The sequence below is a fragment of the Poecilia mexicana genome, unplaced genomic scaffold, assembly GCF_051168715.1.
Source record: "Poecilia mexicana isolate PSO_F unplaced genomic scaffold, ASM5116871v1 scaffold_13, whole genome shotgun sequence".
Lineage (NCBI taxonomy): Eukaryota > Metazoa > Chordata > Actinopteri > Cyprinodontiformes > Poeciliidae > Poecilia > Poecilia mexicana.
Genome location: NW_028263382.1, coordinates 31614902 through 31641911, shown reverse-complemented (window position 1 = coordinate 31641911; position 27010 = coordinate 31614902). Strand labels below are relative to the sequence as shown.

Below are 27010 nucleotides of genomic sequence, written 5' to 3'. Positions count from 1 at the left end.
TCAATCTCAGTCGCTCTGCCTTGAGAGAGGACTTTCTTCTTTTTCTCTCTCCTTTGTGTTTTTTTGTCTTGTCACCATGCGAGCCTCGTCTTCTCCAAAACACTGACAGCAGAAATCATTTGAATTTCTGTGTGTTTTTACAAAATACGTCAGCGGCCTTTTTTTTTTCCTCCCCCCCCTTTTTTCCATTTCTCAATCACTGCCAGAGTAATCTCCCCGTTTCTCTCAGCTCATTGTGTGGTGAAGAAGAAAACAAAAAGGGAAATAAATGTGCAAATTTTCTTCAGGCTGAAAGAGAATAAGGCTTCCTGTTAGATGTTTAGCATGGGGCTCATTAATGACAACAGACTGCAGGGAGTGGAGATGAGAGTGAGGCTGCAGTCTGTTTGCAGATAATATTGCTTTCCTGGTGCAAACAGTGGATCTGTGGAAAACTTCAAACCCCCTCACAGATTTCTGCTTCTTCTTCTGCTTTTTCTAAACCTTTCAGGTCATCAATCAAATTACAATATAGAACGGGTTGAGGCCTGGTTACTGTCTGACCTGTAGAATCAAGAAGGGTAAAATATCTCTGAAAGCGAAACGCGTCGCCCCAGTTTATAGAACGTAAAGAACAGATGAGAAACTTAAAAGTCACAGCGATCTATTTGTCTACCATAGGCTACTGCTCAACACTAGTCATTTCTAGTTTTTATCTTATTTTTTTCAGCAGTGAGTCACTGTCAACACATTGAGTAAACTATACGTTTGCTGCGTCTGTTCAATTTTAACCTTTTAGTTGCTGTGTACTCAAAACATAGCGACTCAAAACGAAGACAGGCTTTCTTAGCGGCTCTTAACGCAATATTTTGTCATTTTGCTTCAGATACGAAATCTTAAACCATCTGAATTTGAAATTAGTTTTGATTGTCCAATAAAGTCTGGCAGGATTGCAGTAAGGAAAAGTATGAAATATGATTTTAAAATGGTCTCTTCCAAGTCTGGATAAATATGTAAAATAATTATTTGTATGCCCAAAGTGTCACTTTGTCCATCCATCTGTGTGTCCATCAAATCCTGATTACTTTAGAAATATCTTCCATAAATTACTTATTTTATTATTATTATTATTATTTTTTTTTTTTTTTTTTTTTTTTTTTCATTTACAGTTTCACCTGGGACTCTGGAAATTTGAGTAAAAAGAAAAACCCAACAGATTTTTGGGCTAATATGTTTAGGAATGCCGGTCTGAGTAAACACAAACAGGAAACTCAATAAATGTTTTTTTTTTTTTTTTTTTTTTTTTTTTTACCTTACAGCAAATAACTTAGATACAAAACAAATAATTCAAAGAGAAGAAAATATTTTTCTCTTTCTAACTAAGAACCCAGAAAAACAGGCAAAAATCCCAAATAAATTTGCTCTCTGCCTCGACTGTAGGGGATTTATTAACCACGTCTGATTCTCTCTCACGCCTGTGGGAGCCGGAGTCGATTTGTATTCTCCTGCTGTGGCTCATCCTTCACAAAACCAACACACATATTGCCGCAACCCTCGGATAGCTATATATTTTTTATTTTTTTACCTAACTTTCAAGTCAGAGAGCTAACCAGCATGCTAGCCTTTATTTTCCAGATGCAGAGGTTGATGGCTGGCTGCCTCACTCGGCTTCTTTGTGCGGTGATAATGCACGTAATGCCGATCTTTCTGTTTCGCGAGAACAAATGTGATGTGATTAGAAAGCCGTGTCAGGGGGAAACTTAGGGGAATCTATTCTTTCCACAGATGCAGATGAATCCTTTCGAAGAAGAAGAAAAAGGAAAAAAAAGCTGATTTAGACATGATAGCTCTTATTAGCAAGCAGGCACACATCGTCACATCAACATGTTAAACCGGGTTTCCACTCCTCTCTTCACCCCGTTATCCACTTCAACACATCCCGGTAAACTGATGTTAAAATGAAGAGAAGTGTTCACATCTTGTAGGGCTGGATTTATATCCTCGTTTCTTTTGGTTGTCGGTGAGATCAACAGTTAAGTTTAAACAAACCATATGAAGGATGATGCTTATGGTGTTTATCTGGGACTTAATCCACTCCCAGATAAATCTAAAGCCAATAACTGTGAGGAAAAAATCACCAGTGCGAAACAGAAGTGTGAGGTTTTCATAATGATATTTATTATTGAGGATTGATTTGGCCTCAAGAAGACATAATAAAAGGGACAAATAGTTGATCATTTCAATATTTTATGAAGAAATATGATGCTTGTGTTTATCACAGAGCTAAAAACCAAATAAAGTCCAAAAAAGTACAAATAATTAAAAAAAGATCAATATCAGTCAAGTATAGACAATGTAGTAAATACATGGGGCAAATCCAGGAACAGCCTCATTTTGAGCAAAATATGAAGAATACAAGTAACGAACATTTACATGTGGAAGAAAAGACAATCTGACAGACGACAATTATTAGTGAAAACAAGCTGAGAGAGTGATGAAGTATTGTCAAAAGGTTCTTGTGTAGAAGTAGAATAATTATAATCAAATACACACATTGTGAGTAGTATCCTTAAGGACTCATAAAATTGATGATGGGTGGGCTTTTCAGTTTAGTTTGGTAGTTTTAGTCGCTTTGTAAATCTTTCTGGGGTTTTTCCTCATTTCTTCAGGATTCAGTAATCACTTTCCCAAGTGTAAATACTTTGTGATTTGGTCCCTTCTTTGTCAGATCCCGCTGTCACCAATCTGTTCCCGTCTTCTGAGTTCTCAGTTTAAATCAATTTATCTGACGTCCTCCTCTCTGTCCAACACCTAAATCACATCAAATTCTGTTTACATAATGAAAACCATATCTGCATGAAATACAATACACCGCTTTTGTTTTAAGCTCAAAATTTCTTCTAGAGAACTAAGCGCTCTGTAAGAGAGCCTGAATTGTACACTACTTTATAGGAATGGCAGGAATATGCGATGAAAGTATATTTTTTTATGATGATGATATTGTGAGATAGCAGGCTGGTCATGTTAGTTTTTGTACAGAATTTGTTTTGACCAAATCAGTTTTTCTGCTCCAGGTTCAGCCGTGTGCACCTGGCTAACAACACACCCTCAGGCGAGCTCTCACTGTCCTGCTGTTTGAAGAGATTCAGCTCAGGTTGATTAGAGATCTCAAACATCAGAGACATCCTGGGATTCAAGGAGAAGAGCTGAGAAGCTCTTCCAGAGCTCCTTCAGAATAAAACGAGAGAACAAATAGAAGCACTGTTTTGGTTTTTTTTGGTTTCTTTTGTTGTTGTTTGTTTTGTGTTTCTATTGATGTGAAGTTGAAGGTCAGATCAGTATTAAATTTCGTTTTAATTCTAGTTTTAAATCATACGTGCACTCTGTCGTCTGGGAGGTCGATTGGTAGACGAAAGAACTGACTAGAAAGCGGAATTTGATTAATTCATTCTTGACATCCATGACCTGCTGCTGTCACTCTGCTGAGACCTGAACAGATCAAAGTGTTTGTGAAAGCTTGTGGCTCCTGGAAGCATTTAGAGATGACAGAGCGAAAGAAAACAGTACACCATGTGGTGAATACGGCACCGTATAAAATAGGAGCTGCAGCAAAAACAAGTAACTTTCTTACATATTTCTTAAAATTGTCACCATGTTGTGACAGTATTTATGGCACAGAAAATCTCCGGGGAAAAGATCTAACTAATCTAACTCTGTGGTCCAACTGCCATCTGCAGAAATACACAGCTCAGTTGGGAACAACCAATCAGAGCCAGGAGAAGGGTCTCAGCACCGTCACCGTTATGTATGCACTGCAGCTGTGCTACAGAGAACCAGCTTACTGTCACAGAAAAGCTGTTTAATGGAGAAAAGCTTGATTGACAGCACTAAGCCCCTCCTCCTGACTTTTATTGGTTGTTTCTGACTGAGAGCGATGTATTTCTGCAGATGGCAGCAGGACCAGAGGAAAGAAGTGGAAGAGTTAGAATTTTTCACAGAGTACCCATCTCATATTATACCGTCACAATATGGTGACAGTTTTTTTTATTTTTTAAATATGTATAAAGAATATTTTCTGTAAAAGTTACCTATTTTCACTTTAAGAACAAGAAACCCAAGTAGTAATGAGAGAATTTAGCAACGATTACTGAGCTTACAGCTAACACAATTTGAAATGGAGCTAAAAATTAGCTTCAGCAGCGATCATGAGTTGGAGCTGGAAGGATGTAACTTACAACAATCGCTTAGATCTGACTGTTAAGGTCGCAGGAGTGACCAACTGATCTGCTTTGTCTCCGGAGTCGTCTGTTGTTGTCGTTTGTCGAACGGTTTCCAAGATGGGAGGTTTGAGTTGACAGATTTAAAGGTGTGAATGACTGTGAGAACAGCCAGGGAGAGGGTTCGGTATGTTTCAGCTGCTTCTTCACACATTTCACAACAAGTTTTCAGTGTTTCATTGAAACTTTACATGTTTGGCCAACACAAAAAAGTGAATAATTGAGAATTGGAATAATCTTTAGGGTATGTCTCTTGCAGCTTAGAGACTGTAATGCTCACAAACTATTCAGATTGGATGGAGAACACTACGAGTTGTCTCATAGGTGTTTTTAGGTCTTGACTTTGACTGGGCCATCTAAACATATTCAATTTATCTGATGTCTACCAGTGCACCATAGCTCTGGCTGTGTGTTTTGGGTCATTGTGGCGCCTCCCCCTCCCCTGGATGGATTTGTCTCCATCCATCTTCTCATTAACTCCTAGCAGCTTTTCTGTCCCTGCTGACAGAAAGCATCCCTGCCATGTCTCACTGTGGAAGGATTCAGGATGATCTGCAGTGTTATATTTTCTGCCGCGTGTAACATTTATTAAATAAATGTAGCTCCAGATCAGCTTCCACTTTAATGTCATGGTCACAACGCAGAGCCGGTGCTGCAGATGTGCAGCAGTTTAGCTCTGAGCATTCATATCGAAAGTTCTTGACAGTAGATGAAAGATTTTTCATTTTTCTGAAAGTTGAAGCTGAAGGAGAGGTGAAACCGTCTTCACAGGAAATCTTCTCTAAAATAAGGTTTTATGTAGGCTGTGCCTCGAGAAACTATTTTTTTATTTAAATCATTCTCTATGTAGTTTGGGGCTCCTTTTAATTTTCAGGGCTTTTTGTTCAATAACTGACAAATAAGGTGTAATTTAGATGTGCCTTACTACAAAGACAAATGTTTTATCATCTTTGTTGAAACTTCAAATAACTCTAGTGACATAGTTCCTGTTTTATTATTTTTAACTCGCTAATTTGGAGAGATTGGAGGTGTGCAGTACTGCATATTTTTGGTATTGATCTAGTAAATACAAGGTCACCAAAACAGATATTTTTTTTCTGTTTTTCCATGTTGTCAAACTTCTGACATTTAGGTGATTTCATCTTTGTTTGTATTCTGAATTATTTTGTTGAAATCTTTGACGAAATTTGGACAGTTTGTGGGTTCTACAAAATACTTTAACATAGTAAAATGACTAACAGTAACAATAGAAAAACAGAAAAACAAAACCTGCAAAGTGCAAAAAAGGGTCATTTGAGAGCAAATAAAAAATCTACATGTTTTTAAGGTAGAGTTAAGAACTTATAATGCAAAAATAAGATAACATTTCAAGAGGGAATCTGAACCTAAAGTATCGATTCTACCATGCACGTATAGATCCAATACTGATACCAACCTGGTATCAATGTTGTTGATATTTTGGATCGATCTGCCCACCTTTAGTAGAGATATCCTTCTCTAAAAAAAGATGAAGTTTGTGTGAGCTGGAAAATATTAGCCTCAACATCTTTGTCTCTGAAGATGGGGCTTATTTTCCCATAAGGCTTCATCATGTTGCTTCTAAAAAGCTATGTTTGAAAAAAATATTCCAACCTAAAGAATTACAATTTAGGAGAAAAATATTTTTTCTTTAATCTAGGCCATTAAATGATTTAGTACCAGGATAAGTGGAAGCTTTGTGAAATTTAGTTTAAAGGTAAGAATCTGCTAGTATTTGCTAGCTCTCTAGATAGACTTATCAAATTTGTCACCTAGCTAACGGTAGCTGGCAGATAGCTCTCTGCCATGTGAGAAGCACAAACCTGCTACCAAGAGCCAAAACTGCCCCCCAAAATTTCACAGTTTTGGTCCCCTACATTTCTTTTGTACATCTTTGCTGTTTTAAATTTGATTCATTATGGTCTTATGAAGGTCCTAAAAGTATTGGAGAATCCTGCATGAACCTATCTAATTTGCTTTGTCATTAAGGTATTTTCATCTTCTTTTTTTCTGCTTGTCCTCTTTCTTTTTTCCACCTACAGGAGAAAGCATCCAAAGCAACCCGGGCGTGTTTCTGGAAGGTGACAAATCCCACGGCGGTCCAGCTTCACCGCATTCCTGTGAGACGAAAATGGACGGAGGAGGAGGAGGAGGTGGCGAGGCGAGAGGTCGTAGAGACAGCGTGACCAGCGTGGAAAGCGAAATGTCAGTGTGCTCCATGAGCCAACTAGGGAACACCATCGCTAACAGTGAGTGGGAGGCAAACTTAGCCATAAAACAGCCCAGAACTCGGCGTGTCTTTAACTCATAACGTGTTTTCTGGTCTCAGTTTCCAGCAGCTGGTGGGGCTCCAAGAGGCTGGATTTCGCTTTGTACTGCCCTGACGTGCTCACCGCCTTCCCCACGGTAGCTCTGCCTCATCTTTTTCACGCCTCCTACTGGGAGTCCACCGACGTTGCTGCGTTTGTTCTCCGTCAGGTAGCAGAGCCCCGCTGATGTTACGCCTGGCTTTTTTTTTTTTTTTTTTTTTTTTTTACATTTTACAAAAATTGAGATGTCTTAATTATATATATATATATATATATATATATATATATATATAAAAAAGACATAAAGAGAAAAATGACATGAAGCCAGAGCAGCAGAGCAGCAGCACTAACATAAGCCAGTTGCTGGTAGAAGACTTAAAATCATGCAGCGATTGCTGCATTGAATGTTGATTTCCTGTGTCCTTGATTTTAGGGGGGAAAAATCTGCCAATAGAGATTTTAACTATTACAACATTTAGAAAATTCAAAAGGTTGTTTGTGTGAAGCAGTGATTGTGCACCAATCAGACTATTATCTTTTTCAAAGTAATTATTCGTCAATTAAAACTGTAATCCATATTCACTAGAGCTGTGAAAATTGGGCTTTTAAATAGTTGCTGTCATTGTGTGATATTATAGGAAAAATAACAGTGAAAGCCACAGAAGTATTTTTCATTTCTGAAACTTCTGCAATTTAATGAGAAAATATTTAGGGAAAAAAGTGTTTTGTGTCTCATTAATAAAGCATCACCAATTTTCTCCTGTCACACAAACTGATGTGCAAAAGGATCATGCTGATCTTAATGCTGCTGCAGAAAAGAATGAAGAATCTAAAGTTACATTTAATGTAACCATAAAGTGAAATGTCTTCAGATCTCGAAACAAAAAGTATTCGTGAATCCAAAAAACAGTCGAAAGTTAAAAACAAAAGCAACCACTTTGCTGTAATCTTAAGTTTTCAGCCTTTTCTTTGTTCCTGTAATGTAGCATCCCTTTACCCCATAGACACACACAGAACGTCCTGACTGTTATCAAACACTGAAATCTTCAATTAATCATCTTCCCATGAGAGCGCAGAGCTTCATCTATCTCATTCAAAACGATAACGTGGTGCCAGGGACAGAAGGTCGGGAGATTAATTGCGTAACAGACGATGTTAGTTTAAGTACATCAAAGCCGCGCGTAACATATTTACAGTAAGATGGAGAACAAACGGAGAACACTGTCTGAAAACAACGGCAAGAAAGAATATGTGAACGGATGTGGCTCTGTTTGTGTGATCCTTTTATAATCTGGTGGATTTTCTTGCATTTTACATCATTTCATAAAAGCAGTGGTCGTAAATGAATCTCCAGTTACATGAAAAGGAAAGTTTAATATTACAGAAACTCTTAATATAATGAATAATTGATTTTTTTTCCTCATTAGGCTATGGGAAGAAAACCACTTAAATTATGGAACTGAAAATTAGATTAGCCAATCTAAACTCAGCCAGTTGTTATGATGTATTGGAGTGAGAATATATGCTCAGCGTTAATTGCCCGGTGGTAAATCATAACACGGTTGTTCTGATGGAAAAAAAAATATCCAGAAATTCTGTGACAGATTGTGCTGCTTTTGTTTGCACCTTGAAGGCAATGAGGAATTTCTGTGATGTTTTACTTAGTCTTGTCTAATCCAAAGTAACATTCTTTGCAGCCGATATTGATAATTTGGAACATTGGAGCTAAATTCTTCATTTTGCACATATTTTATCTGGAACATAATACTTACAATATAACTTGAAGAACAGCAGTGGTTGAATGAAAACAGGTTAATACTTCATACTTGGCAACTGATTTTTTTTTTTTTTTTAATTTACCAAAAATAAAGTTCAGTTTTAGGCTCTGTGATTTGCAAACAAATTATAAAATGTAAACATTTTATCCAACTTTAATGGATGAATCTACACACTGTAGCCAGTTAATTCTTATCAGTTTCAGGTCAAACCTTGGACTTGAGGAAGCTTTGTTCGTTGGTTGTGCTTCAAGTGTTTCATGTTAGGAATTGACTATGAAGTGGAAGGAAATTGGTTCATTGTTTTCTTTGCATTTCTTTATTGTTGATAAAAAAATATATATAAAAATGTGGCATGTAATTATTTTCTGGCTGCAAGTATCATAAATCTTAAGCCCGTCTCGGTTCAGACGATCTTTGGATCCTTTGTTACCTGAAAGGAACTTCAACAAATGAAGAGGTAAACAAAACGCCAGAAAGCTTTGTCTGCTTCGAACGGACAGGCTCTCCTATTAGATGAAGAAAATAGTTGCTTTCACCGTCAGCTCTGACATGTCATCTTTTCTGGAAAAAAAAAAAAAAAAAAAATATATATATATATATATATACACACACACACACACACACACACACACACACACACACACACACACATGAGTGGACCAGGAGTGGGATAAATAGCTCTCTTCAAAAGTGAATCATTTAGCTGTCAGTTTCACTTGATGTTTTGTCATATTGACGATAAGAGCAGAAAGCTATTTCCTGCAATCATCAAGCTTATTAATGCGCTTTTTTTTTTTTCTTTTTTAAGTTTGACAAGTTTCTGGAAATGTGTTTAGACTGAGAGCATCTCAAGTTTCAAGTGAGTCAGAAATCACATCCAGGGCTTCTTTCATCTAACGACTTTTTACGAAATCCCCTCTTAGCACTTAATCTGTGCTGCTGTTGCTCTTTCCATTAGCACTGAGATTTATAAGACTCAAACTGCAAATGTAGTTTCAAGGCTTCAGCTCACAAAACCTCTCACAACAGTGATGCACAAACTTGAGTTTTCTGTAGATTTGAGGGAATATAAATGTGTGTATTTTTTTTTTTGAGTCTGACATAAATTAGACTAGATTTTTACTTATTGACGTTCAAAATGTATTATCAGAAATATTTCTGTGTGCTAAATACCAGAATAAGGAAAGAAGTATTTTTTTTTTGTTTTTTTAGTTTTTTTACATTACTTAAAATTCAAAAGATCCACTTTGTTCATATTTGATGGAATAGCCTCTGTATAATGTAGAAATTTTATAAAAATATTTTTGAGTAATCTACAACTGGCTTCTCATAGTAGTTTGCTAGACTACTATGAGTCTAGCATAGTAGTCTAACATCATTTTATTAGTTTGCAGATATACTGACGTTACTGAGACGGGTTTATACAAATTTTCCAAAGAATGTAACAAAACATTAGCTTGGCAGCAAACATCTGAATTTGAAGAAACTAATAAAACAAATGATCTTATGTACTCTTTTTCTATTTTCATGACCACTTCAAGGGACTTTAAAACCACAGTGTCTACAAATAAATGAAGAAAATGTGTGCTTGCATGTTATTGAACAAATAAGCACAACTGAACAAGACTAGAAGAATAAAATAAAATAACTTCCAATGTCCTTGGTGAATCCAAAATCTTGACAAATGATTATTGACACATTTTTTTGGATGAGCTGCTCCTCGACCTGCTCTGCACTGCCACCGCCCCATTTTTCTCAACCTCACAGTCTCTTTCACGTCGTGTCACAGACTGGACGGGGCGGGGTCACATGACTGTTCACGTAGCCTGGCTAAACACAGCCAAAAAAGACTTTTTACTTTTTTAAAATACAGAAAACATCCACATTATCAAAATGACATTCAGTCATTGTTATAAATTTCGGTGTCGTTCAATTTTCGCGATATGGCCCAGAGTTTCTTGTTCTGGCATTTAGCAAATAGAAGTAATTTTTGGAAATCCTAATCGACTTTAAAAAGGAAACATTTATTCAGATTTAATGTCAGAGAATGAGGGTTAAAAAAAGTTTAAGTGTCATTCTCTACTGTACATGTTGGTATAACTGGATGTTTGTGTGTTTGTTGACAGCTCATGCGGTGTGACTGCGTGCGGACCCAGGAAGCGGACCACCTGGACTCGGCTCCGTTTTCTCCTTCCAGCCCGCGTGAGAAGTGGCTCCGGCGGAGGACGCATGTCAAGCTAAGGGTGGGTTTTCCACACAAATGTATTTGTATCGTTATGTCTCGATGCAACTTTTCCACTTCCGGTACGATACTGATACTGACCCGATACAATATCAGCATGAATCATAGGTACTTTATTACTCATTTTGTTGTGTGGAATGTTAGAAATGGCTTGATGAAGTGATAAACAACAGCATGTATGAGAACAGCTGACTCATTTATTATTAACCGGTGGGTTTGCATGTGGGTTACAATCGGTGCTGGATAGAAATATCGACCTGAACGCCGATATCAATATCAGATCAGTACAACTTTTCTCTGTTCACTGTAAAGACAGATGGTTATTGGTATTGAAATGCTCTCCTTATCTCTCAGTAATGCTGCAGTTAAATTTGCACTTATTCTGATTCTCCCTTCAGTGAAGAGAGGCCTTTTTTTTATTGCTGTATTTTTATCTCCTCTTTGGATCCGTCTCCCACAATGCCTTTTCATTCACTCAGTCTAAAAATAAAGTTCTCACGGATGCCGCAATTGTGCTAGCTTAACTCTGTGACTTGAAATTCTGAAAACTCTCCCACAGCTTCACCTTGAAGCTCTGAATCAGATAGTCGCACGATTCGCCCGAGCCTCGTCGAGCAGAACGACCAAGGTCGAACTTTTAATCAGAGTCAGTGAAGGTTTTCTTTTTTTTCTTTCTTTTCAGACGGCTAAAAATAAACCTTTTTTCAGCAGAATACAAAAAAACGCTGCTATATTTGAGTTTAAATAGTTTTCCTTTTTTTTTTTTTTTGTTCAGCTCCACTAAGTGAGCTTTTTGTGATCTCTTCATTCACGGTGAGTACAGTGAGATTTTTAGCAGCTTCACCCGGATCAGTCTGCACGCTGCTAGCATAGCCGCTGCTGTTAGCTGCTTCAGAGACTCTTGACATAAACATCTGAGGGGACTTGACCAGGCAGGAGGCCTTTCGTCACTGCTGGAGGGGAATAGACGTGTGTTTTTCATCATGTTGCTTCTTCACAGCTCGGTCTTTCTGTTGGTGAAGAGTCGCACTGAGACGCCTGCTGCTTGTTTGGGTTGTTATCACCTGTGACCTCGCAGAGCGGAGCTGTCCGAAATAAATGTGACCAGGTGTTGAACTTTGCCTGCGTTTTCCATAGTTCACATCTGCATTCAGCTGGGGTTTCTTTGTTTTTTCATACTTAGTGCATGTCGTCTCCATATTTGCTGTCACAGCGTCCCACAGAGAGCTCCCGCTGTCAAACAATTAGCTGCTGACAGAGCTAATGGTGGGGAGCGGCTGGAAACGCTGAACTTGTTTGTGAGGTGATTCCTGCTTTAGATCAGTCGTCATTAGCTGATCTAATGAAGTTCAACAAAAACACAATTGATCACATGAGGGCTGTGCTGTGGTTCTTAAGGTTTTTGTTGTTGTTTTTTTGACGTGGTAATTCCAGTGGTAATAATATAAGGTTTTTTTTTTAAAACAAAATTCAGTGTGTCTTGCTTTTTACTGTGACCGTTAATCCATGATGAGCTAAAACAGATTACATTTTGTTGCTACTTTCAATTAAACATTCAAGAAATAAATAAATATATTAGATGTTTGAAAGAAGTTGCTTCTCTCTTATTCTGTAAATCTTCTGTAGATTCGTTGATCTGTACTGTCCCGCTCTGGGTCTTAATTTTAAACCGGTTTCTTCCTGAAGGGAGCTGAGATGTGGAACACACTTCCTGTTGGACGCCTCTTAAATACGGAAGTGTTTATCTTCCAGAGCTTGGAAATGAATACTGGAGCAGTTTCTCGTTATAACGAGAAGGTTTTCTAGTTTTAACTAGAGCAAAACTCATTAAAACTTGAGATGATGTTGTTATAGAGACTTATAAAACTTAGATTTAATGAAAACTTTCTCATTAAACCGAGATACAAGACTCGTTAAGACGAGAAGTTTTCTTATGACAAGAGGTTTCCTTGTTATAGTGAGATGATTTATACCTCTGATTTTAATAAGACTTTCTTGTTAAAACTAGATTAATTTTATATATTTTATTAGAAATGTTCTTGTTAGAACAAGAAAATCTTATGAGACACAAAGCTTGTCCAAAGTAGAAACTTTCTCGTTAAAACTAGATAAATATTTTATCTCGTTACAACAAAGTTTCTCATTTCAACAAGAAACAAAATCTTGTATCTTGTTACAAATCTCTAATTATGACTTGTTGAAAAGGGGGGGCTTTTCATCTCATTATAATTAGAAGACTTTATTTATAATGAAAAGTTATAACAAAATTATAACTTTAGTTATAAGTTGCACTTAATTTGTCATCTGCAGTTTCATATTTTAGCTTACCTTAAAGCGTTATATAATAAATCCTTTTGCATTTAGTGTTTTCATGAGAAGCCTTACACTTGCCTATTTCTTGTGTTTATGTTACAAAAGTAGTTTTTTTTTTCTTTTGTGCAAGTTATTTTAATTCAGACTTTCAACTCTTTTTTCTTTTTTTTTATTTGCCACAAGTAATTAAGAAAACACAGCTGATAAATCTGCAGAAACAGTAACTAAACTACATTGACAACAAAATGTGGTTCCTCAGCCTGATGCCCTGATGCTCCTTCTGCTCTCAGTTAGTATTTGTCCTGTTTTCTCTCTGGAGAAATTCAGTTTGAGACCAGAAATCTGGACTCAAAACAGCATGTATGAGTAAAATACTTTCATAGTGACTATATGATGAAGTGAAGGCTATAAAAATGTCAACAGAGTTGGTTGTAAGCCCAGAATTGATGTCATGCAGGGGCACCACTGAGTTAGTAAATTATAGATTAATGTTCTCATTACTGGTTGATAAAATGCAGCCGTCTTGGTGAAATCAGATTTAAGGATTAGTGTTTCTCTGCTGGTTGGCTCCTTTGAAGTGAAGTCAAAGAAGAAGAAAAATTCAGAAGGAGTTATCCTGCTCTTCTGAACTGTCCCAACAACAACACTTATGAAGTTAATAAGATTCAAACCTGAAAATAGCAGTGAAAATATCTCATTTCCTTTTGTGTGTTTTAAAACGTTTCCTGGACTTTATTAACAGACCTTTGAAACTGCACAACTACCTAATTAAACTGTGTACTAGTTTACTGAGAAAATAATGTTTTATTGACAGTAAATCTGTAAGTTTGACAGATTTGGTATAAATTCTGTTTTTTGTAAAACTCTTATCTATTTTTTTGATTAATTTAAAAAGTAAACTATAACAACGATTTCTCCAGAAGTAGCTTTTTGTCTGGCCACCACTTTGCCATGGGAGTTGTTTCTGTTTTATTTCTTTTTAAACTTTGCTACTGCTCGTATTTTTTATTTTTTTTATTTAATTTATTTTTTTGCGGATTTAGCTAAAACTCAATTTGTTTTCTGTTTTTTTTCTCTCATGAACTACAGAACGTCACTGCTAACCACAGGGTGAACGATGTCATAGCAACAGAGGACGGACCTCAGACTTTAGTCGGCCGTTTCATGTACGGACCGTTGGACATGGTTACTCTAACCGGAGAAAAGGTGAATAAAGATAGAACAAAAGGTACAGCTAATCGAGTGTAACATATTCTAACCGTCTAATTATGTGACAAACCTCAGGTGGACATCCTGGTGATGACTCAGCCTCAGTCTGGCCGCTGGGTGCACTTTGACATGGAGGTGACCAACAGCAGTGGCAGGATTACCTACACCATTCCAAAAAGCAAGAAGCTCGGCTTGGGGGTGTATCCAGTAAAAATGGTGGTCAAGTAAGCAGCCGGAGAGTCGACTGACATTTAAAATTTTGAAGTGCAAAGACACAGTCATGTGCTGGGTGTGACATTTCTTCTTTTACAATCCGAAGGGGCGACCAGACCAGCGCTGAGGCCTACCTGACTGTGTTGCCGCGGGGCATGGAGTGTGTGGTGTTCAGCATCGACGGGTCTTTTGCTGCCAGCGTGTCCATTATGGGCAGCGACCCCAAGGTCCGGCCTGGAGCTGTTGATGTTGTCAGGTAACTACGCACAAGCACCAGATGTGTGCGCGTGCTTGGGTGCACGTGTGCATGTGTGTGTGTGTCCTACCATTAATATCAGCAAAAGCAGGAGGGACCCAGTCATTGTTTTTCCTATCAAAAGTCCTCCAGCTCCCATGGTTACTCTTTTTCAAAGTCACACATAAAGACATAGGAGTCTCAAGGTGAGTCAAAGTCAAAATCCAGAATCAAGTCCCAAATTCTGTTTACGTTTTTAATCTAAAACCAGTTCAAATGACCCAATATTTGATTTAATCATAGACTAATAACGGTCTCCAAACATTACGAATGCGACTTAAGCAAGTTGCAACTGGAGATTTCAACTGGTAAAGGAAGAATGAAGTGGCATCGAACATCCAAAACGTAAACGAATAAATAAATAGAATGAGGTCTGATGTTCGTATCACTGTAAATATTAAACCAGAATCGTTATGTCAGTAATTTTATGTGTCCATTGTGTTGTCCAACTCCTAACTTATGTCCGTTTGACATAGGTTAGGAGTTAACAGAAGGGCTTTTTTTCTACAAAGGGGCAGTATTATGTATTTTCCAGGCACATAGTGCCATTGTATAGCACAATCAAGTCAGTGTGTAACCTTCATTTGGTATAAAAATGTTGTATCAAAAATGACTAACACAAAATTTTACTTTGTAATTTGATGCCTTGACTAAACAAGCTGAGGCATTGGGCTGATATTTTCTCACCTTTAGGACCTTTAACCACTATATGTCCACCGAAGTGCCTCTGCCTTTGTAATTTTCAATCCACTAATTTTGAAAACTGAAGCTAATGTGGCGTTTACCACCTTGGAATTAATGTAAGCAAATAAATTACACAGGGTAATTTCTTTCTAATTTCTTTATACCTCTTTATTCCTTTCTTCAGCAACCTAACTGTGTGTTGTGTTCAATTTGGGAATTCTGGGTAATTAGTAAAATCATAAAAACATTCATTGATTCATGAAGTCTTTACTGGATATGCTTTGTTTTACCATGTTTTCTGCTGGATGTAAACTATCAATCATTTGTGCCTCAAATGGCTCAGACCCAGGTAACATCCAACTCGACTCTTTTGTGGTTTTATCGGTTTGATACTGAAGTCGATGAATTTGTTAGTAGAGTCTGAATGGAGTGCACACTTCTCCAATTACACACGACACATTTCTTTTTGCTTAAGCTGGTTTTGATTTTCCAGAATAACAAACAAACTCATAGAGCATTTAGAGGAGCTTGAGTTTCATCTGGCAGTCAGGTGAGTTTGCCCTCAGATGTGTCTGTCAGGCTCTCCTGCAGCAGCTGCTTCAGCAGTTTCTGCAGCGTGTGTGCAGAGACCAGAGTGTGTCTGGTGTTTGGATGACACAGCTATCACTGTGACTGTTTTTGTGTTGTTTCCATTATTGCTGTGACACTCTGCTCTCTGATGCTCTCTGACACTGACTTCACACACCTTGTTTTTTGTTCATACTGCAAATTCAGCCAAACATTTTTAGATAAGGAAACTTTCAAATGAGTAATGTCAGATAAGTGACTAAAGAAGTGCCTTACAAAAATATTAACACCCCTTGAGCTTTTTCTTTTTTTGTTAGATAACAACAACATTTAATGTGGTTTATTGGGAATTTGTATGATATATAAATAGGACATAATTGTGAGAAAGGAAAATAATATATGGTTTTCAGATGTGCTCCCGTTTAAACTAGTTTTAACTTGTTCTGATTGGATGTATCTCCAATCAGATATTCAGTCAAAAAGATATGTGTACTTTTTTAAAGTTTTAAACAATGAATTTATTACAGAAATAACTTATTTTTTGATTAATCGTTAACTTGAATATGCAGACACAAAAGCCCATTTGCTAGTCAGGCTATTTTGGCAGTAATTCAGACCAAAACTGTTAAAAACATATAGCTATTGTAAGATAAAAAAAAAAAAAACTCCTTTGTTTGTGTAATAAAAAAACTGGTTTCAAATTACTGCAGAAACAATCAAAAATCTTTTGCTATCCAAGTCGTTTAATCCAAAAAACAGTCAGATCAGCCCTCCACTGATAAGTCAAACAGAAAGCACTGAGCTTTTTCACATGTTGATGTTAGAGGTATTTGTTCAGCTTCAAATGCATCATTTGCTACAAATGACCAATCGTTCACTAAAGGTACGCTGTGTTCTTATTTAAGAGAAATTGAATTACTTGTTAATTTGCCTCTTTTAGTGTATTTCTAAAATTGCATGAAAAGACTCAGTTGAAAAATTTGCAGGATGTTCCGATTAATCGATTAATCAGAATAATTATTTCTGAAATGATGATCGGTTGCAGACCAGTACTGTTCCTGTGGTCTGTTCCGTCTCATTGTTGCTCTGGCTGGATGTTTAAGGTTGTTGTTCTGCTGGAAGGTGAACCTCTGAGTCTTTGCAGCCTGTAATAGGTTTTCCTGCAAGATTCCCATGTACTAGTCGTTACTTCCGTCTGTCACTGCATTAACTCTGCAGCTTCTTCTCCCGAGGCGTAAAAACCAGGACAGAGGCTGTTGAATAGAAGAGTGCTCTATTACATAAAGAACAGATGGATTTATATTTCTAAACTTCACACAGAGTGACTGTGTTTGACAGCTAGGTGTCTTCTAAAGACAACTGCTTGGATTGGATTGATATGAAAAATGTCTAGGGGCGTCAGAGTCAATGGGAGACGGTATAAATAATGCACTTTTGAGATAATCTGTAGAACGTGTCCAATGTTCCTTCCACTTTTATGCTGCGGTTTGTGATGGTCTGCTTTTACAGCTGTAGCGTGAGAAAATTGGAGGGTGCAAATATTTTTGGTCTCAAAAGTTTTCCTGAAGTGTTAAAACTGAAGTTAAAGATGCAGTTTGTAATGTTCAGTAAAAAAAAAAAAGGAAATATTTTTACATATTTGTTTTACATATTTTCTGTCACTATGTCCTGACGGTAAAATATGAGAGAGATAATAAGTCCTACTGCCACCTGCAGAAATACACATCTTAGTCAGAAACAACCAGTCAGAGCGGGGAGGAGGGTCTTATTGGTGTCAATCATGCTTGTGTATGTGTAACGCTACAGTTAGCAGGCTAGTTATGATAGCCACAGATGACAGCAGATAAACAGTTTTCCTGGAATAGTAAGTTCTTTCTCCCCCACTAGATTAGAACCATTAGCAGCGACTACATGAGGATGATTGACAGCACTAAGTCCCTCCTCCTGGCTCTGATTGGTTGTTTTTTGACTGGTAGTGATGTATTTCTACAGATAGCAGTAGTAGTAAAGTGAGGAGGAAAAGAAGCTTCATTTTTCACAGATTATCAGTCTCATGACAGTGACAGTTTTAACACATATGTAAGATTGTGGGGTTTTTAAAATAAAATTTGCATACTGCAGCTTTAACTTTCCTTCTGTTTATGAAGAAAATCCAAATTTCATGAAAAGTTAACTTTTTTTTACCATGTCTCTCTCTGCACAAGTCCTTGAGAGACTGTCAGAAAAAAAAACCTATTCCTATTTGATGCCGTGTGTTTTTCCTGCAGGCACTGGCAGGACCTCGGGTATCTAATCATCTACATCACCGGTCGGCCTGACATGCAGAAGCAGCGCGTCGTGTCTTGGCTCTCGCAGCACAATTTCCCGCACGGGATGATCTTCTTTTCTGAAGGGCTGGTTCACGATCCCCTGCGACAGAAGACCATCTTCCTTAAAAATCTCATACAGGAAGTGAGAATCACAGACTCGGTGTCTTTGCTGTTGCAGCTGAAATGCCAAACACATCCACAAGCTGATGATGATTGTTTTCATTTTCTGCCTTTGATCAGTGTCACATCAAGATAAACTCTGCTTATGGCTCCATGAAGGACATCTCTGTTTACAACATGTTGGGCCTAAGCCCCTCGCAGATTTACATCGTGGGCAGACCTTCAAAGAAGTACCAGAATCAATGCCAGGTAGCTGAAGGGTCGTTTGGCCTCCTAGTGGTGTTTCATTCCAGGTGTTCCACTCCAACGACTTCAATTTTCTCCCTGTTTTTTGCTCATTTACTTCCCCTCCCACCCATTTCCCCCTTCCTGTCTGTCGTTTCAGTTTCTGAGCGATGGTTACGCGGCCCACCTCTCCACGCTGCAGTTTGGACACAGAGCGCGGCCCAAGAAGTCCCCGTCGGTCCGCATGGTGCTGAGGAAAGGCTCGTTCGGCCTCTCCGCCAAGCCTGACTTCCTGTGTAAGCGCACCCACCTGCGGAGGACGATGTCTGTCCAGCAGCCCGACCCGCCATGTGCGCCCAACCCCAAACCAGAACGAGCCCAGAGCCAGCCAGAGTCGGACAAGGACCACAGCGGGGGAGGGTCAGTGGGAGGCGGGGGAGTCGGGCAGGGTGCATGGGGACGAGCCTCCATGCACCGCGGGGACACCACGCCCTGACACCCACACCGACATGGGAGGAGTTCAGGAGGAAAGAAGAAGAAGAGAACTAATGGGTCTTGGTGTCCAGGGCCAAGGTGACATCTTGTTTTTTTTATTTTCCTAAAGATGAATTCAAAGGATAATTTCACTTATTGCAATAGTATCACCTCACAATCCTTACTATATTGTTTCACTTGTTCATGAAAAAGAATTTGTTCGACAATAAGTTGTCCCAGAAGTTATTGAGATAGCAATAATTTTGTTGAGGCCGCTCCAAAAGCAGAAAATGGCCTGTAGTGCAGGGAATTGTGGGTAAACACGACTAAAACAAACGGTCTGCAGAAGAAATGGCAAGAGAAATCCTACATCCACTAAAATCTGGCGCCACTCCATTTTGGTTTACATTTTGTAAAGAAGAAAGTTGTGCTCAGTGTCTTCTTCAGAGGTTTTCGTTTCCTTCCGTGGTTCTTAGTGCAGCGCCACCACAGCCGAGAGGTAGAACAGGATTTTTGAAGGATTTGTGTTCGTTTGACAGTGCAGGATTCAGAAAACCTGATGCTGGAACAGAGGTACAACAATCCTAAACATACCTCCAGTCAGAGCAGCAGTGGAATAGTTTAGATCAAAGCATCGTGATGAGTTAACTTAGAATCTGCAGCAATGTGTGTTTGTAAATGCTAAATATCCAATTTGACTGGGCTTCAGCTATTTTTCCTCAGAAACTGAGGAGTTTTCAGGGTTTTTTTAATTTGAAATCCATCAATCATTTTTTCCTGCTTAACATTTGTAACATTTGAAACCCCTCCCTGCTTTATAGCATAAAATCGTAGTAAAGCACAAACCGCAAGGGGTCTAAACAGTTTGCAAGGCGCTGTAAATGTAAGTTTCATCATCAACACTAAAATATAATATTAAAATGAAGTTAGCAGACTCTTGGTGATTAATGAAGCTTTTATTTAATCTGATCCACTTTTGAGAATCCGAGGCTCTGACGTAAACGCAGATTGATTTTGCTCACTAGGGCTCAGTTCCAGCAAAGTCAATAAATGTCTGTATTGATTAAATTACATTCTGAGCTCCATCTGATATGCTACAGTGGCAGAGACCTCATTATTTTTTCTATATGGACCACTGTATGAACACATACTCGCATACTCTACACATACTGTCGGGACATAAAATCAGACAAGAACAACAGGAGCGTGACATGAAATTTCAAGACAATTAGAATTTTTCCCTCAATATTTAATATTCCCGTGGCAACTAGAGGAACAGATGCTATTATTAGCTCCGGTTCCCAAGCAGAAAGCGAATGCAAATTTGTCCATGAGAATAAATATGCAAGTGCAACTGTGACATCTTCCAAATGGCTTAAACTCAAGCCATTTACAGATTTTTAAAAAGTGTTGTGAATATGCAAGCATGGCTGCTATATGTGTGCACGTGTGTGTGTGTGTATGGCAAAGAGCCTCTGGACATACAGCAGGGAAAATAAGTATCGAGGATGTCAATATTTTTTCCAGTGAATACATTTTTAATGCGTGAAATTCACACCAGATGTCAGTAGCAGCTCAACTCATCCACACATACAAGTAGATCCAAACTAAAGATTAATAACAGCTGGTTTAGTTCTAGTGTCACATGACAGACACTCCTCAGACTTAGTCAAATATTTAAAATGATTTTTCTAATTGACAGTGCACAGAAAAATCATTTTAAATGTTTGACCAAGTCTTAGGAGTGTATGTCATGTGACACTTCCATATTGTTATCATGTTTCATTACATTCAAATTCAAAAATACTTTATTGATTCAAAAGGGAAATTAAATGTTTTTGTATCTCGTATTAATTCAAATTCTTCTGTTACTGTTGACCACATGTGTCAAACTCAAGGTCTTGGGGCCAAATTTGGCCCGTCGTAGCTCCAAATTACATCAATGACTCCCTCTAGTTTTTCACAAATCTGCAAAATTTACACAAAAATCAACAGATCCCTTCTTTCAGATTTTACCAACATTTTTTCTCAAAATTGACCAAAAACACTGGATTCAAGTGATTTCTGCCTCAGCCTCACTTGATGTCAAGTCATAGTCTATGACCAATACAGTGATTTATAAAATGTCACATTTAACATCATACATTAGAACAAATATCATAAAAATTCATTCCAAATATTTCTAAATTAGTAGCTCAAAATCTGAATGTTCAATATAACACTTACTAAATGCTAAAACAGCTATTTATTGATATTTTAGCAATTTAATAGGTTTTATCAATACATTCTGGCACAACCGGCCCTTTAAGAACAGTCAGATTTTTGATTTGGCCCAAAATGAAAATGAGTTTGTTTTAATAAATGCAGCCATCATTTTTTTTTTACTTTAGTGGAATATTGACAAAGTTTTACAAACATTTGTAATGGAAACGCAGCTACTGATCTTTGGTTTGGAAAATTGAGTCAAACTTTGAATTTGAACACCCAGGATACCTCTTACAGCAATATGTTTCTTTATAATTCCACTTTATCTAACAAAGTTTATGGTCTAACTTTATTACTTTAGGTTGTTAACATCTTAATTTCTGAATTTTATATCACTTGGTACAACTGACTCATATTTACAGACAAAAACGTTCATACTTTTTCCCCTACTGTATTTATCCATTTAGATTTAAAAACTATGTTCAAGCGGTTTCTTGAATTCTTAACATGTTTTCTTTTCTTACTTTGCAGAGTCTGCTGTACACTTCTGTCTGCTGTACATTGGAGTTTGCTGGCAGTCCTTACAGCGAAGCTTTACCTCCTGCTTGGCCCTCTACACTTTTTCCACCCGATGGAGTTCGTTTCGTGATATTCTTTGTAGATAAGTTCAGTCTTCTGAATTTAAAACAGTTGCAAAGTTGTTTTCTTTCGGCAAATAATTGTTCTGAGCGCAAATGCTATCTAAATGTAAAATTTGACCAATGTGTTTATGACTATGAATTTCCTCGCATCTTGTATTTATTGCACACCGACGCCGAAGAGCGTTAAACCTGGGATGAAAGCGGTGGACTTTTCTCCAGAATATGGAACGTTGCTCGCCGTTTTGGTTCTGTTCACTACAGCAAGTTGATCACGTTGGCCGACTCCACCCAGCACAGAGCCCCTCTGCCGATGTAAATACCCAGCACACACAAACCCCCATGCTTGGGCCTCTGGACACAGGAGTACTGTGACATTTTGGCTTAATCTCTACATGAGTTCTGCGGCCTGCGGTGCTCCATGTATCCAATCTCTGCCTCCGTTTTTCTTTTTGTTTTTTTTGTTTTTTTACTCCCGCTTGCATGTGGCCTCACATCACTGCCGCTTCATCCTCCCTTCAACCAGTACGGCGGATCGCGCAGACTCCCTGGTCTGGAGTCTTCGAAGAGAGACGTGGCACGTACAGTTCCACTCCCGCTGAGGTCACTTTTGTTTTTCTGGGGGTTTTTGCACTAAACAGCCGTATTCTGCACAGTCGCTGCTTGGTGGTTGAAAGAATAAATGTTCTGAATATTGTCTAAAAATGTTTACAGGTTATCAAGCGGTAGTGACAAGTGATGAGAGCCGCTTTTCTGACTGTAACTAGCTTTATTAGCAGCTTTAGTTCACTCGCTTGTTCAACGGCGTTAGCTCGCTAAGCCCGCGGACTTTGTTCCACTTTAAAATCGCCCAGAACGCGCCCGCGTTTATTTATTACTGCTGCACTGAAAACTCGAGTATTTATGCTGAAATCCGACAGTCTTGTGCACTTGAAGTTATACGTGGTTATGTTTGGAAAAATCTGTGCATATTTTTCTATCAGGAAATACTGTAAATAGAGATATTTTCAATGTATGTTTTTAGATCTGTGTGGAACTGTTCACTCTTTTCATTTTAGCCTTAAATTGTTTACTTATTTTGTGGAGCGTTCGTTTCTACCATCAGTCCTGGCATAAAGTGCATTAATGTTGACGTTTGACAGATTTTACATGCTGTGGTAGTGTGTGTGTGTGAGTGTATGTTGGTGAATATTCAGAGAGTGTAAATGTCTCTGCAGAGGAATCGGAGGAGGACGAAGAAGCTGATGAGGATCTATCTGCATGTTCTCTTTGCAGCTCCACTGCCAGTTTTTTAAGAACAGCGCATGGATTTTTGTGGCCCTGGAAAGAAGCAGTAGGGCACAGGAGGATTTCTCAACTGAGTCTTTTATACCTGCTATGAAAGGAGAGGGGATTATGCGGTCTTATGGTGTCTTGTTTTAAATAAAAATCTGTGCAACAAATGATTTGTGCAATCCAGAAGGGAGGATTATCGTGCAAATCTTTTTCTCTTCCTGTAGCCTGCATAAAGTTTGACTTTTGGATTATTGCTATGTATGTATGACTGAGTGTAGTGCTGCCTCTGAAATAACACTGCACCAGTTATTTATGGATAAATGTATGCTATTGTAAGAAAAAAAAAAGCAACTACTTTAAAACGTATGTTTTTGTTTTGGATGTACAGTTCCAGTGAGAAGTTTACGATATTCCACCTCGTAGTGATGCATATAAACCATACTTTTTTCAGTGTGGAATGATGATACAACAAACGACTTCAGCGATTTTAAAAACAAGAAATGCCTGAATTGTGGATTTTTTTTTTTATGCATAGGCACAGAGTTAAAGAAAACAGCCTCAAATACGGTTGATACTTAAATACACACTATCTTTTCTTCCTCGCTTTCTGACATTAAATCAAAGAAAACCTTCTGTTTAAACTCAGTATTATCAAAATTATTCATTTGAATCCCATCACAAAGTTTTTCGAAGCAAAATTTAATCCCTGGTGGACCAAGAGTAGGAGCTTTTTTGTCCATCGCTGCTGTTTCCAATCATTTCTGCATCAGACGAACCAGAAACACACAAATGCAAAGGTTCCGGCTGGAAACAAAAATTTTAACATGTTAAAATCGGTGTAATTAATTAACCAAAATGTGTTCGTCCTGAACATAGTGTTCAGTGAAGCTGTTTGTTGTATAATCGCTGCTCCCCCAAAAAAAGAAAAGGTGTGAATGCTTTGTTATTAACAGTAGATTCTCACCCATAATGAATGTATGTAAATGTCTGACCAGAACTGTACGTGTTGTTACCGAAGCAGCCAAATGAACATTCCCATTATTAACAGACACTTTAAGCAAATAGATCCTGTGCAACTTGTGATGCATATTTTAAAACTTTTATGCTATGAAATATTTTAAAATTACAGTTATTAAATGGCAAATAACAATCTAATAGTTATTTGTAGCGTAAATGTTCATTATTCAGTATTCTTTAGTGTTTGTGGTACTGCTGAGCAAACACAATTTCACAAAATTCATGGAAAACCAGGGATTAAAACCAGTAAGATGAACATCTTAATTAGAACTTGTATTTACTACAAGTGAGTGAGTCTTAAAATGAAAATATATATATATCTTTCTGTTACAAGGGCATTACTGTGATGTTACCTCTTAGTTTCACCTCAAATTTATTTAATTTGCAAACATATATATTTACTTCCTACAGTACAGATACAAATCTCATAGAACTACAGATAATGTCAAGTAATATTATCGAGCACATATCAAATAAAGAATATTGTCAACTTATAGACATTCACACCTCATGACTTAACTATTGGTGATTTGCCATTTATTAACGACACATGACGTGAGCTTTACTGTGATCTAATCTTTGAATCCGTGTTAAAAACAAAAAAGTAGAATTCCTCAAATCTACAAAATTATTTTTTGTACAGATCTCCTGTTACGATGAACATGTGGTTGTGTTTCTCGGGCTCGATCCATCTTTCACATAATTAAAGATATTTCATAGATGAAAGAGAGTGTTGTGGATTGATTTCATCTCTGTGCCGTTTCACAAATCCTAAGCAGGACTTCTGCTCTTCTACGGAGCCAGATCAATACATTAGATGAATAACTGGAGCAATATTCTGCAGATGTTTGACTCTCTTCCTAACAGAGTTCAGACTGATACTCTTGGTAAATCAGAACATGACCACTATAGACTGAACACTGAAGGACTGAAGCACACCGAGCATGGCCACTAAACTTTGATTCACTGACTTTCTTCGTTTTTTTACAGTTACAGATTGAGTTGAAGGGTTTCAGGGTCGCAAAGGGTCCTTCAAATCAACTGTTCTCAAAGAACCGTTCAGATCTATTTGAGGCTGCACTGACTCAGGGACTTTAGAGCGCAGGTCTCCAACCCCAGTCTCTTCTCCAACAAACCTCAATCAAATGGCTCAATTTCCTCTACAGCCTTTGTTCAGCTCTGCAGAGGCTTGGGAGCGAGGTATTCATTTGATTGTTTGAGAAGAATTGCACCTGAAGGTTTCCAGGATACTGGCTCTTGAGGATCACCACTTCAGAGGAAGTTACGCAGAAATTCAGACAATTCATGTTTAGATGGTGGAAGGAGACTCACAGATTCTGTAATACAAAAAACAAATGCATATAATTAGTGTTGGAGGAATTTTTAATGTTCCTCACTTTACTCGTTTACACTTGCTGTGCATTACCAAATAATTCAGCATACAAATAATTGGTTAAAAGGGGCAGTAATATGTGTTTTTTAGCCACATAACATAATTTTAAAGCACAGTCAAGTAAATATGTTGCCTTTGGTTGTTATAAAAATGATATGTATATTAATTATGACTTAAATATTCAATGGTTTATGTTAATCTATCACATAAATCCCAGTTGAATACGTTGAAAGTTGTGATTATAATAAATAAAGTTTATTTCTACAGCACATTTCAGTAACAAGGCAGTTCCAGATGCTTCACATCACAAAAAAACACAAAAAGTCGTAGAACATGTTCTGACAACGTGAAAAATCTAAAGATATACCCGTACATTTGCAAGGCTCTGAAAAACTTTTTGAATCAAACACTAAAAGAAGCAGGCGAGCCTCGGTACAAGCCTCACCAGGCCTTTCATCCTCACATTCAGCCGATCACCCAGACAGAACATTCACAAGTCTGGTTTCTGTTGACGCAGAGCCAGCGAGGAAACAGAAGGACAAAACACATAAAGCATCTGCTCATTATTCAGCTGACATTTTAGGCCAAATCGAGTTTTTAAAAAGGACGTGTTGGGCTTTTATAGGGTTTTCTCTCTTATTCTGAGTGTTTATAGTTCATTTGGTTTCACTAAATAGGCATAAACTCGACATAAAATGGAGCAATTCTATGCTACAATGCCAAAGAAGAGTCTAATAAAACATTTAATTTAGCTAGGGTCCCTTCTGATGACTACGGTGCACACAAACATATTACTTACAGTTTGGCTAGATACATATAATAATGCTTTTATTCTAAAATATTTAAAACATAATGTTTTATTACTCTATTATGTATTTTCCAGTCACATAGTGCCATTTTGTAGCACAATAATGTAACTGTTATCTTCACTTGTTATAAGAAATGCTACATATTTATCAGATATCACTTGAAAGACAATTTAATTAGCATTTTAACACCTTGAAATCGGACCTCTGTCTCTTTAAGAAACCCCTGCTCTTTCTGAAACTCCGCCTTCAGGAAGTCATCACAACATGGCTCCTCTATTAACTCTTTAACAACATTTTTACCAGAGTTTCGGTGAGAAGTAGCTTAGCTGCTGTGTGCAGTTCCACTAGGTGTTTGCTAATTGCTATGGAGCTGAGTGGGGGAGTCTGCTGCTCAGTGCAACCCTCTGAAAAGCGAAGTTAAAGGCTTAACAGAGGAGCGTTATCAGAAAGATCAGAAGTTTCTTAAAAAGACAGGCCCGATTTCAAGGCATGAAATTACAAAGTCAAATTTATTTTATGTTTGAATTATACAGCAGTTTTATAACAACTGAAGAAAACACAGTTACTTGATTGTGCTATAAAAATGACACTATTTGCCTGGAAAATACTTTAATGTGTTAGTTACTTAGTTTCCTCAATAAACATATTTATGTGTCTATTG

At 37.7% G+C, this 27010-nt stretch overlaps 1 protein-coding gene across 1 annotated transcript in view; it reads left to right on the top strand.

Moving 5' to 3' along the window:
* The window catches only part of pitpnm3 (PITPNM family member 3), a 154447-nt gene extending 129574 nt beyond the window's left edge, over positions 1 to 24873 (top strand). The window contains exons 11-20 of the mRNA XM_088012065.1: positions 6317 to 6523; positions 6604 to 6752; positions 10488 to 10604; positions 14006 to 14122; positions 14201 to 14349; positions 14445 to 14594; positions 18152 to 18335; positions 18434 to 18562; positions 18699 to 19111; positions 21749 to 24873. Of these exons, the coding sequence (XP_087868191.1) occupies positions 6317 to 6523; positions 6604 to 6752; positions 10488 to 10604; positions 14006 to 14122; positions 14201 to 14349; positions 14445 to 14594; positions 18152 to 18335; positions 18434 to 18562; positions 18699 to 19034 (1538 nt within the window). The 3' untranslated portion in view covers positions 19035 to 19111; positions 21749 to 24873. The remainder of the gene's footprint in view (positions 1 to 6316; positions 6524 to 6603; positions 6753 to 10487; positions 10605 to 14005; positions 14123 to 14200; positions 14350 to 14444; positions 14595 to 18151; positions 18336 to 18433; positions 18563 to 18698; positions 19112 to 21748) is intronic.
* Positions 24874 to 27010: the final 2137 nt, after the last annotated feature.